General features: G+C 38.8%; 1 protein-coding gene and 1 long non-coding RNA gene across 7 annotated transcripts in view; one reads left to right on the forward strand and one right to left on the reverse strand.

Annotated features, from left to right (window-relative positions):
• LOC126911585 (uncharacterized) overlaps positions 1-12624 on the forward strand; it is a 297716-nt gene that overhangs the window by 140364 nt on the left and 144728 nt on the right. The window lies entirely within an intron of this gene.
• Positions 1-12624, reverse strand: part of LOC118280651 (microtubule-associated serine/threonine-protein kinase 3) — a 96396-nt gene that overhangs the window by 15015 nt on the left and 68757 nt on the right. For all 6 annotated transcript variants that reach the window (XM_050699429.1, XM_050699430.1, XM_035600931.2 and 3 more), the window contains 16 exons: positions 11851-11979; positions 11274-11355; positions 10721-10825; positions 9737-9901; positions 9214-9332; positions 8744-8887; positions 8250-8355; positions 7411-7610; positions 6645-6715; positions 6170-6279; positions 5560-5677; positions 5030-5154; positions 4524-4626; positions 3836-3993; positions 765-851; positions 119-372 (listed from right to left, as the gene is read on the reverse strand). In XM_050699429.1, the coding sequence (XP_050555386.1) occupies positions 119-372; positions 765-851; positions 3836-3993; positions 4524-4626; positions 5030-5154; positions 5560-5677; positions 6170-6279; positions 6645-6715; positions 7411-7610; positions 8250-8355; positions 8744-8887; positions 9214-9332; positions 9737-9901; positions 10721-10825; positions 11274-11355; positions 11851-11979 (2076 nt within the window). The remainder of the gene's footprint in view (positions 1-118; positions 373-764; positions 852-3835; positions 3994-4523; positions 4627-5029; positions 5155-5559; positions 5678-6169; positions 6280-6644; positions 6716-7410; positions 7611-8249; positions 8356-8743; positions 8888-9213; positions 9333-9736; positions 9902-10720; positions 10826-11273; positions 11356-11850; positions 11980-12624) is intronic.

Consider the following 12624-nt stretch of genomic DNA (forward strand, 5'->3'; position numbering starts at 1 on the left):
TTAATTTCAACTATAAGTTTTTTGTATTATTTCTACTGTTAACCTTTATAAAAACATGAAAATTATGAATGAAATATAATTTTACAAAAAACAAAAAACAATAACAACAAATACTTACAGTCTAGGCACAAGCGCCATTGATGTAGAAGTAGTAGATAGATGGGGATGTGGCAACAAGGCGGGCGCGGGGTGCGGGTGGGGGATGGGGTGCGGGTGGGGGTGGGGGTGTGCCAGGGGGTGCGCGTGCAGGGAGTGGTGCGGGCCATGTTGCGGGCCGTGTTGCGGCCGCAGTGCGGCGCGGCGCCGTGCCGCCGGCGACACGTCGTCGCTGTCCGTCTGGGAAGACTCCGCTGTCGATGTGCCTCCCACCATCTGGGGAAGAAATAATCAATATGATTATAATGTTAAAGAATACAAAATTGCATCACTATGCACATACACGGGGACTAACACGAACATCTTTCAAATGCAGTCTTAAAAAAAGAAGTAGGACACACTGACTCTGGTCATAAACCGACTGCATTGGGCTTGGCTGAAACCAGATTTTTAGTGCCGTAAAACAGAGTGAATAGACACAAGAATAGATCTTAGAATATTTACCCAAGATTTATTCACCCCTCTTCTGTATCTATTCACCGTATACACAAACAAAAATAGTTTGCGCTAAACCTTTCATGATAAAACATTATAAAAACATTACTTAACACTTAACAACAACAATTAAGAATCAAAAAACCATCTACACATATAATAATTCCACTCACCGGACATTTAGGATGGTGATGCAGCGGCGCGGTGGGGGTAGTGGGCGGACCCGCACTGTCCGGGGTGCCGGGCCAACTGTCCGTGCTCTGTTAACGATATAACCGCAAATAAACAAACAGACTTCAAGCGTTACGGCTACTGAGAGAGAGTGAGGTGTGGTGATAGAAAACTACATTATAAGCAGGGGCGTAGCTAGCGCCGTATTAATTATACGGGGCCCCCAACTTGCATTAGCAAACCCCCCCCCTGGAAGAAAAATGGGTCCCAAATAATTTTTATAGGGGGCCCCGCTAAGATACGCTACGCCTCTGGTTATATGTATGTATATAGAATATTTCTTTTTCCCTTTAAAATCCTACAATGGTGCAAATAAACTTTGATTTTAATATCTTGACGGCGGTAAGAAAGTACACCGCTCACCTGGTGGTAAGTGGTTACCATCGTGTTCTTTCTTTATTACTTCTTTATAAAAATAATAAAATACTTATGGTCTGTTTTTGACCTCAAGGTGAAAAAATCGACTTCATCTGAGAAAGTCCATTTCTTAAAGGACACTGCCTTGTCCAAATTCTATGAATTTATGTCTCCGCGATATAATTTATAGTATAGAGAAATGTATTGTATACTCTTTAATTGTATTTTACTGTTAAGGATATATCTACGATGAAGTGATTGAATATACGAATAGTATGTATTTGAATTTTAATATTATTCCTGACATTCAAAATTTAACATAGATATATAGAATATTATTACACATTACGATTATGCGGTAGCAAAATATGTAGAAAACCCGTAACATAGAAAGTACTAAAAACCTAACCTAAATTTTCAATTTACTCCCCCAAAAACGCCCTAAAAATCCCGAAAATATTTTTCCCATATAAAACAACACCCGTATTAACCGAATTAGGTAAAAAACTAAAAAAAAATCGTCATGAAAAAGTTAGTACTCAAATTAGTTCCGATTTCACAACTAGATGGCGTTGGGATCGAATTAGATGTCGCTATGGTTTCGTTACAAGCGTTTACATAGGTCTCGCCGCTGAAAATATTTCAGCAGCCCCACAAAAGCTGGACATAGGCCTCTTCTATTATATTTTTGAATAGCGACATCGTCACGTATGTGGCGATCGCTGTATAGTACCGTGAAAATTTTTAATTACGACCAAGTTCATTTACATATGAAAGACTAAACATAATTCGTTTCATGATGTATGTTTACATTGTTTAATGAAACTGAAATTCCTTTGATTTTTTTTAAATTATGAAGACAACTTCAAGCTTGCTTTGCTCGCAAGGATTAAAGTAGGAATGTGTTAAACACTTTTTTTCCTAATCAGGAATATTATTTTAATGCCTAGGACGCCTGGATTTATTAATGTACTACTTTTCTAAGCAAATTAAATTGATTTGATTTTTAATTTTCAGTTATTTATTAAACGTGGTTCTTTATTCGACTATACGTATTTATGAGACTAATTTTGCACCACGGTTGTAACACATGTAACTAGATTTTTCCTACGACAATATTTTTTATGTATTTTCTTATTAATTACTAATATTTTCACCACGATTGCACCCGATAACTAGATTTTACCCACTACTAATATTTCTTAAATTTATTTCTCTGTGTTTAACCTAGATACATAATGATGTCTATAAGACATTATACATCTATTATTTGTTATTTCAAGATACTATCGCGTACAAACCAATATTTCAATAAAATAATTATTTTAGATAATGTATAGAAAAATGATGGAAAATTATTTTATTTTGATAATCAAGTGCAAGATTGTAATGAAAAGGATCAGTCTAGAACTATAGTAAGCAAAAATAATATAACTCTATATACTATATAGGATAATACTTGAAGCAAATACAAAGAGAAGATATCATAACTGGATTTCCCTTTAACGTAATGCGTGACATTTTACGGGGAGCGCGGGACGTTACAAACCACACCCCCTCTATTTTCCATCTAGGGGTCTCATACAAGAAACATATTACCAACTGTCCACATTTTAATGTGCCACTTTCTGAGCGCTTATAATCTATCTACACATTTTTACTTATAATATCATTGGACAGGGCCGTTTTTTTGTGTCACAGTGCACAATCACATTATGGCATCTCCTCTTTGTACTTGCTTCATGTTTATAGGTGGTTTATAGGGTAACTATATAGGTAGAATTATAGAGCTTTTGGAAAATATACTAAGACAGATTACCTTTTGTTTGCAGTACTCCGTTTGATGAACTGGTTCCAACAACTATTAGACTATTGTAGTATTATTATTGAAATTAAACTTACCATTTTTATACCTTAGTAGGGTGTTCAGAGCAGATCTTTATTTATTAACAGTGAAGTATTTTTGTTAATTATGTCACGTAAGGAAAAAATTCGATACCTCTTATTGCTAAGTTCCGAAAATGCTAATTATAATATGTTGGCAGAATCAGGGATTGAACCTGATATCTGATGATATATCTACAACATATAGCCGACCATCAAAAAAGTATAAATCTCATCGTGATGCGATAGGATTCTCTCCAAATTATGCATCTTTATTAAATAACTACATACATACCCAATATTAACTTTGAACAGCAGATCTGACTTGCTGAATACACCATTAAAAAAACTACATTTTACATGAAAGATTGTCTAATAAAACTCTGACCCTCGAGTCCTCTGGTGTCGTTGGACGATGTTAATTGCTAACCCATACTCTAATCCTAACTATAGAAAGTCGGCACCGCACTTGAATGTTACAGGTGTCCATTGCTTACGTCTGCTAATTTGTCGTACTAAATCATAAAAAACATACCTGTTACTTGATTTGAGAACCTCCGTCATTCTTTCTTTGGGTTCAATCTTAACTATTGAAGGCAAACTCTCCACTAACGATCACCGGTGATCCCCATGCCGTGTTAGAATACATTTATTTTACGTACCCTAGAGTCTGGGGCTATAGTCGGCATAGGTTACTCCGGCATGTGTAGTTGTGTTCAGTCAATAAGAGTCTGACACTCTGTCACCTGTAGTTGGGAGATAGAAGACGTACCCTAGAGTCGTGTTCAGCGCAGGAGTGGTGGTAGTGTCGGCGCCACTGCGGCGAGGTGGAGGAGAAGGCGGCGAAGAGGCCGGCGTCGTCGGCCGCCTCGGGGGGCTCCGCCGCCTCGTCCGTGTCCACCTCGCTGTGGTTGTAGCGGTCGCAGCGCGCTGCAAGCGATAATACGTTAATAGGTTCATTACCGGTGTGTGACACACTATTAAAATATGCGTTAGTAGGTCACTGCCAGGGTACGACACACAATATTAAAAAAATATATATTATACGCCCAAATACTGGAACACTGCTCCATTTTAAGTTATATGTACTTAAATATCGTTCTATCTCTGTATTTTATAAAGAATTTTCAGAAACAAAACTATTCTTAAAAGCGTCTCAAAATTAAGTGACGTTTGAGTATTAGCCCAATAGTCTCACGTAGATCTTAGACGTTCCAGAGATTAGAGCGTCCGTATAAACTGTTTAACTTTATAATATTATATTAATATAGATAGTTAGGTTAGTGTCGGCAGAGTAGAATACATTTGACCACTCCCGCTCTTTCCGTGGGTGTCATATACCCAACTAAGATGTTACATACATATTTAACCGGGAAACAGGCAGCAGTATTCCCTGATATCTTCCAAGTTAAAGTTACTTGAAATTGAATAAATTATAATGAAAGTAAAACAATACTAACTGTCGAAGTAGCTGGTGTCCTCATCGTTGTCCAGCTGCGGTATAAACTCCGCTTTCCTTCGCAACAGGTTGTTCCAGTCCAGGCCACAGAAGTACACGTGTTCCTGCACAATGTAATCATAGGTTATTATTTTTTTAACACTATAGACTAGGAATAGTACAGTGTAGATACATTAAATTAAATAGTGTATATTGCATTAGACAAACAGACAAATGGGGTAAGCCAAATAAAATCGAGCAAAGCTATACTGGACTTTTTTCGGTTTTTTCCAAAATTTCTCAGTAGTAGCACGGAGCCTGAAATCGTGTTCAGGATATCGCAATAGGGTTCCCTTCCCTCCCCCCTCCTATTACATAGGTCTTTTAACACCAATAGTGAATAGTGAAGAGTAGATATAAATCACTGTACAACGACATTACGTGTCGTAATGTGCACTTCTACCTACTTCTGAGGGTATAAAAAGCATGTCGAAAAAAAATACCATACAACAAAAACTCCCGTCATACCTTGACCTGGTGCGTGCCGCCAGTCCCGAGCCGGTCCCGTGGGTTCCTGGCCAGCAGCTCCGTGATGATGGCGCGCGCCTCCACCGCGATGGGGAAGTCCTCCTCCGACGGCCACTCGATGTCGTCTGGAACATAGAATGTGCAACATAGTAAATTATTTATGTAAAAATATATATATATATATATGTTGATTCTTTTTTAAATCGGTTCAAATAAACTGTTTTTCTTTCTTCTTCTTTCTTTCTAAATTATTTTTACATTAAATACCTATTGAATAATAGAATATTAAAAAAGAATCACCAACAATTTATGGATCACACAAATAGTTGCTCAGTGCGGAATCAAACCCGCTACATCTTGTGCGGCAGCCAGTTGCCCAGCCAGAGGATTGGTCCTGTGGCTGGCTGACATTCAATATGACTGCACGGTTGGACGTGTAATCATATTGAATGTATTTAATTGTAAAATACCCCAATGAAGTTGATGACAAAAGCTATTAATATCATAAAACAATAATAATGTTCACTTACCGTTGACAGTATGTGCGAACAGCTCCTCAGGAGTGTCTCCGAAGAAGGGCACGCAGCCGACCAGGAACTCGTACAGGATTATACCCATCGACCACCAGTCCACCGGCTTGCCGTAACCCTGCACATGTTTAACATATAAATTAACATCATTTTACCGATTATACAGGTGTGGTAGACAAACACCATGCTATTTACACTGTTAACAATAAAAAACTGGACAAATATTATTTATTTGGTATTTCTAGGTAGTATATATTTTATGTATTGAGTATATAGGGTGACTGGTAATTAGTGAACGATATTTAAACACGTGATTTTACTCATGATTACAAACAACTTTCCCAAAGAAACTTTTTTTGTATACTCATTAGTTTTATTTTTATCACAATCAAAGTCAAAGTCAAAGCATTTATATTAATTAATTCTTAATTAGGCACTACTTTTGGAACGTCAAATTGAATTGTACGTCAGTCTATCTGGCAGTGAAGCTAGGTGCTCTATAATAAAATCAATCTCAATGATAAAACAACAAAATTTCGCTAAACAAAGAAGCGAGGCGCCCGCGCTCTTGTTTTCTGAAGACTCTTACAACAGAAGAAGTTTCCCTCACCTGTCTGAGTATGACTTCAGGCGCGATATACTCCGGAGTGCCACAGACTTGTTTGTCGGAGAACTGCCTCGCCTCCCTGTCCGCATACTCCTCGTATAGATTCGTCGCCACTGTAAAGTGTAGAGAGTAAGATTAACTAATTATTTAAATTAAAGGGGACCTTATTACAGCAATTATTGAGTTTATTATGGATTGATGGTTATTCATTTTCTCGGTTCTATTTTTATTACTTAAAAGGGAAAAGGATTCTGTCTAAAGGTTGGAATTGTGTCCGTTTGTATGGAAATAGGCTCACCCCTTATTACGGTGGACTTATTAACAACGTAGTCATAAGTGGCATTAAATATATCCAAAGCACACCTCTTTCTACGCCTTTAGATATTTAAAAAGGCATTTTGTTTATTATTGTTGCTAACACAGCATCAATTGAGAATTCATACAAATTAGGAAGAATAAAATAACATGTTGTACTTACACGACATCAATCCCATCTTGCTGAGACCAAAATCCGTCAGTTTAATGTGACCGGTCGCCGTTATTAACAAACTGAAACATTGTAAGAATACAACCTTAAATATTATGTTACAATTAACTTAAAACAGCTTATATATTTTCATAATTCTCCATAATATGTATAATGCTAAATACACTTTTGGTCTAATATAATGTTAAACTTACATTACATTATATAGAAATGTATAGTTACTTAGCACCAGAATACAATGCTATTCAAATGTCAAAACAAATCTAATATTAAATAAAAACAAATATGACGCACTTGTAACGCCTCTAGTGTTTCGAGTATCTATAGGCGCGCCACCGCTCCTTACTTACCATCAGACGATCATAATATGACATTTATACAGCATTCGGTACTATGTTTAATAGATATCTTCACCACCGACACCCCATCCCCCGTACCCCTCGAAGAGAGGGGACAATTCCATTCCCCCCTTTATAGACAGTCATACGTACTTATCAGGCTTAAGGTCCCGGTGCACGATGCCTTCAGGTGATCATATGACATTAGGCAACGTTCGGCACTAAGTTTAATATATATCTTCAACTCCTACACCCTATCCCCCGTACCCCTCGAAAGGGGGAGAGTCACTCAGTCAGTCAATTCTTTCCCCCCCTTAAAGATAGTTTTACGTACTTCCCCCCATCAGGCTTGAGGTACTACCCCCGAAAGGGGAGAGATGAACAATTCCTTTCCCCCCTTTATAGACAATCATACGTACTTATCAGGCTTAAGGTCCCGGTGCACGATGCCGTAGGAGTGCAGGTACTCGACGGCGAGCACGGCCTCGGCGAAGTAGTGGCGCGCCATGTCGGGCGGCAGCGGGCCGGCGCGCAGCAGCGTGGCGCAGTCCCCGCCCTCCACGAACTCCAGCACGAAGCACAGGTGGCGCTTCGTCTCGAACGAGCAGTACATCGTCACCTGGGGGACGGAACAAGTGTTAGTAACAAGTAACGTAAATTAATAAATGACTGTGACATACGGACGAACGGACAGACAGACAGACATGACGAATCTTTAAGGGTTCCATTCTTTTCCATTTGGCTACGGAACTCTAAAAAGCAAGAGGTGCCAATACTTAGGGCCCATTTTGCCAATACTTAGGGCCCATTTCAAATTGTCTGTAGGTATACCCGCCGTGTGCCAGATACATTTGAATTAAGAATATTATATTTTTATGAACTATCTATCACATAACTTTATCGGGTAATTATATGAAGATGTTGAAACAAGAACTAATACTAATAAGTTAACAATACGACCTCATTAGTAAAAGAGGTCGCAGGCGCACCTTCTAAGTAACTGATCTTGACGCCTTAAGGCTCCGTCAAAAAGCCTCTACTAGTTATTTAAGAGATTGAGGCGTAAAAGTGTTATCTTGTAACTTGTAATATTTGCAAAATTAAATATCATTTATGATTAATAATATTGAATTTTAAATTTTCGTTAATTCTCAGTAAAATCACGAAGTTTAGATTATTATAAGTAAAATTATAATACATTACAATCTAGAAATACTAAATAACTGTTGATTATCTTCTATATAAATATAATACTCACCACGAAAGGATTGTCAGCAAAACTGAGGATATCTCGCTCAGCAAACGCTTGTTCCACTTGATTTCTTAATATCAAATTGTTTTTACTTATCTTCTTCATTGCGTACCTGGGAAAAAATTGTGAAGTATTTTTCTTTTAAGTAGTGCCACTTTAGTTTGTTTTCCGTATTTGCAAAAGACTACAAAATAGTTATAACCATGAAGCTATTTGCTTCATGGTTATAACTATTTTGTAAAAGAAGACATATAATATATTTTTTTTGTTCCGTAACTTGTTGTAAAAAAGACCTCCTCCCGCCCTAGTAACGCATCGCAACGTTTTTCGAGACCCTCTCCCCCTAAATTGCGTTACGTATCACTTGAACACCCCTTACCGTATAAATGTCACGCCGCGTACTGTGAGGCCGTGGTATCACTCCGCGAGACTCGGCACAGTGATGGCAGAGCATGGCTTTCCTAAGTATAAATAATTTCACAAATAAATATAGTAGTTACCTAGTCCTAGTCTGTTTGTGTTTCACCAGGTAGACGGCTCCGTAGGCGCCGTTGGAGATCAGTTTGATGACATGGTAGTCGTTCTCGGAGGGCGGGGCGTTGGTGGAGCCCTGCCCACTGGGCGGGGACTGACGACCTCGCGTTCTGGAAGGAATAAAAGATTTTGTATAGAGTACTTTCTTTTTCATATATACTATTATATTAAAGAGAAAATCTACACTATTTTTGTCATTTTCAGAATGTCTCTGTCATGTCAGACTAATATCAATATGATACAGTTTGAAGTGTTTATTTGAGCGTGCTAATCTCCGGAACTGCTTATTCGAATTGAATAATTCTTTTTGTTTTAAATAGTTGAGTCATCGAGCAAGGCAGCACTATAAAACATAACGCTATGATCAATAGGAGCCGAGCAGTGACTGACACTGCGCGGGAGTAGCTAGTATAGATAATATAGACATGTTACTTACTTGGAAGGCGAGGTATTCTGTGGCGGTGGGGGTGGCGGTGGGGCGTGGAGTTCAGCTAACGGGTCCCGGGAGAGGCCCAGCTTGTGAATTATATACTGCGGGATATCCGTCGTTATACCCTACAACATAAGGCTTATATTAGAATTATCTTTTATAGTTGAAGCTTTGAATTGATTACTAAATGTATTCAACGGTTTACACAGTCTATGCTATGACTGTGTAAACCGTTGAACTGATAAGGTTGAACTTTGATACTAAAGTACATCAAACCTTTGTGGTGCAAAAATAAGGACTTTGAATAAGTTGTTTTACTCTCTATCTTCACATAAAACTACGGATGGAACTAACTAAGAAACAATTTTTATCGATTTATACACAACACAAAACGTCATAACCCTCGTTTTAGTTTCAAGTTTATTTTATTTATTTTTTGTTTCACACTTTATGTATAATCAGACAGAGGTGAACTTATCCTAAGTTTTTATTCTAAGTTCAAATTATTAAAAACAGAAGTAGAACAAACCTGCTGATGCTTGGCATGTCCCTCAGCGGCCTCCAGCAGTCGGTAGAACCGCTCGGGATCGAACTCGAGACACTCGAGCAGGCGCGCCGGCCGTGCCATGGCGAGTATCAGCCGAGTCACCAGGGGAGCTACTTGGTTGCCGGCTTCCGCTGATTTCTCTCTAGTCTGTTAATAACATACAGTAAAATGGGATGAATAGGGATCGAGAGGTGAATAGGGACAGAAGAGGGGTGAATAGATACTATGAAGAATTTCCCTATACCTATTCACCCCTCTTCTGACCCTATTCACCTCTCGATCCCTATTCACCCCATTTTACGGTACATACATTTAAAAATATAAACATACAACATCAGTAGCAAAGTCAAAATATTTGTTAAATATTCTTAAGTAAGGCACATTTGAAAAGTCAAATTGAATCGTCAGTCTGTCTGTCAGTGAAGCTAGGCGTTCGTTCCAAAGTGTAGCTTGGAATGGGTTTCGGCTAGCCTATAAGTGGGTACTGCTGACAAAAGACCTCTTCTCGCACGGAGAAGGTTTGAATATTAATCACCACGCTTGCTCAGTGCGGGTTGGCGATTTCAAACTTATAATCAGAAATTAAGCCTAGGTTTCCTAGCGATGTTTTCCTTCACCATTTGTCAGTAGTGTCTAAATAATTTTAGAAAGTACATGTAACTCGGAAAAAGTCACATTGGTACTTTGCACTTGGTACGGTACGGAATAAACGATTTAAGAGAGGTTGTTCAAAATGGGCATGTGTCTTATCATTCAATGAGGGGAGAGGGGAGTGTCAGACTCTTACTGACTAAAAACCACTCCGTTCCTTCTCCTGCTTTTCGAGCCGGAGCCCCGGTAAACCCGCTAGCTAGTCCGCAGCTCCGAATTTGGCATCAGCCCAACTGGGCTCCACCTATGGCCATTTGTCTAATAAAGGGTAAAATAAAGTACAGTTATTTATTTAAAACACAATAAAGTACGTACCTCAGCAAGTAGCCTGTCCAGACTATCCGCCATGTCGTAGAAATAGGTGCTGGTGACTTGCTTCGACTCCGACTTGTGTAAGCAGTCGCGAGCCATCTCCAACACCTGATAACGTTTACATATTATGAAATACCAACTTAAAATTAAATTTCAGAGAAAAGAGAGAAGGGACAAAAAGCAGTGGGAGAGGGGGACGGAAAAAGAAGAGATCGGGAAGATGGGGTAAGGAACGGAAGAGGGAAAGTTGTTTCGGGAAGTGGGTAGGGAAACGGGGTGTCAAAAGGGGGACGGGAAAGAATGGGGGAGGTATAAGAGAATATTAATAGACGATTAGTTTATTTGTTTGACCTCAATCTTGTAGATTTTCTGATGATTTCTTGCTGATATAGCAAGAAAATGAGAAGCCAAATCCTCCCATCCCAATAACCCCCAATCTTCATGTCTATTGCTGTATGCATTTGTGGGGTTGCGGGTGTCCATGGATGGCACCGATTGCTTACCATCAGGTGTTCTGTGTGCTTATTGCCAATCCATAAAAAAAGGCAAACCATACCTGTCTCTGTACAAATCTCTCGATGGGCGGCCGGTCAGGCTTCTTGTCCAACTCTAGCACTTCGTCGATTAACGCTCGTAATCTGGAAATATTCTTAACATTATACATGTACCTTGTAGGTATGCAAAGATGGTATGTGTTGGTAGGCAGAGTTATATTACATACCATACATTCAGTTTAAAATAAAAAAAGACCTATTAACTAGCGTATGCTCAAAAGAAGATGGATAATGTAGATCTATACTGAAGATCCGGTACCCTTTAAAGAATGCTGATGGTGGACACCAGGGTAGTTTTAATGAGATAAGAATCGGATACGGTAAAATGGGGTGAATAGAATTCGTAAGGTGAATAGATACAGGAATGGGGTGAATAAATATTGGGAAATATCCTATCACTCCATTTCTGTACATCTTCACACCTAGATAGGTGAAAAAATGTTGGGAAAATATCCTAATATCTATTCACCCCATTCCTGTACCTATTCACCCTTCGATTTATATTTACCCCATTTTACCGCATTAGTTTTTGGCCCGCAAAATTTTATGGCCCCTTACAAAAAAGGTGTGTACACGTACTTGTCATCCATAGCTTTCTGCGCGGCGGGGAAGCGCGCAGCGAAGAGTGCAGACATGGCGGACACCGCATCGTCTCTGGAGCCCGAGCCACCGCTGGACCCGCCCCCGCCACCCGTGCGGGACGGCGAACTGGAATCAAAAGATTCATGTTAATCCATGAAGAAAGAAAATTTATTTGGAACCAAGCATATAACCCCGACAATATAGTCATGAATAAGAATCCCACTGTTACTTGAAACTAGTAGAGATTTTCTCAATTGACGTGAGTAAACGGTAATTTTTCGGTTTATTTAGCAAGTCTCACGATATTATTACAATGACAATATAAACTTGAGCTTTTCTTAATTTGCTTGCTCCATGCACCTACCACTTTAGTAGGTTTTGCATTGCACCACCTAAAGGTTTGGCTGGTAGAAAATGCCTACGGCATTAAGCCCACCTCATGTACACATTCATGTGCATAAAGAGTTAAATAAATAAACAACTAACGAAATATTTATTTTGATCCCAGCCGTATGAGTTTTGACTCTGTCCCCAAAGGATGTAAAGACGGACAGTTTTGAAACTGATCGGGTTAAGCAGACAAGAATCAAAACTTTGTTGTGCCTTGTCACCCTCTTGGGAAAACACTTTCAAAGAACCTTTTGAATGCGTATCCAATTTATTGTTCCTTTATACTATCTATATTTATCAATGGATACTTCACTACATAGTATAAAACAAAGTCGCTATTTTTGTCTGTTTGTCTGTATGCTTAAATCTTTAAAATTACGC

Source organism: Spodoptera frugiperda, chromosome 16 (genome assembly GCF_023101765.2).
Source record: "Spodoptera frugiperda isolate SF20-4 chromosome 16, AGI-APGP_CSIRO_Sfru_2.0, whole genome shotgun sequence".
Lineage (NCBI taxonomy): Eukaryota > Metazoa > Arthropoda > Insecta > Lepidoptera > Noctuidae > Spodoptera > Spodoptera frugiperda.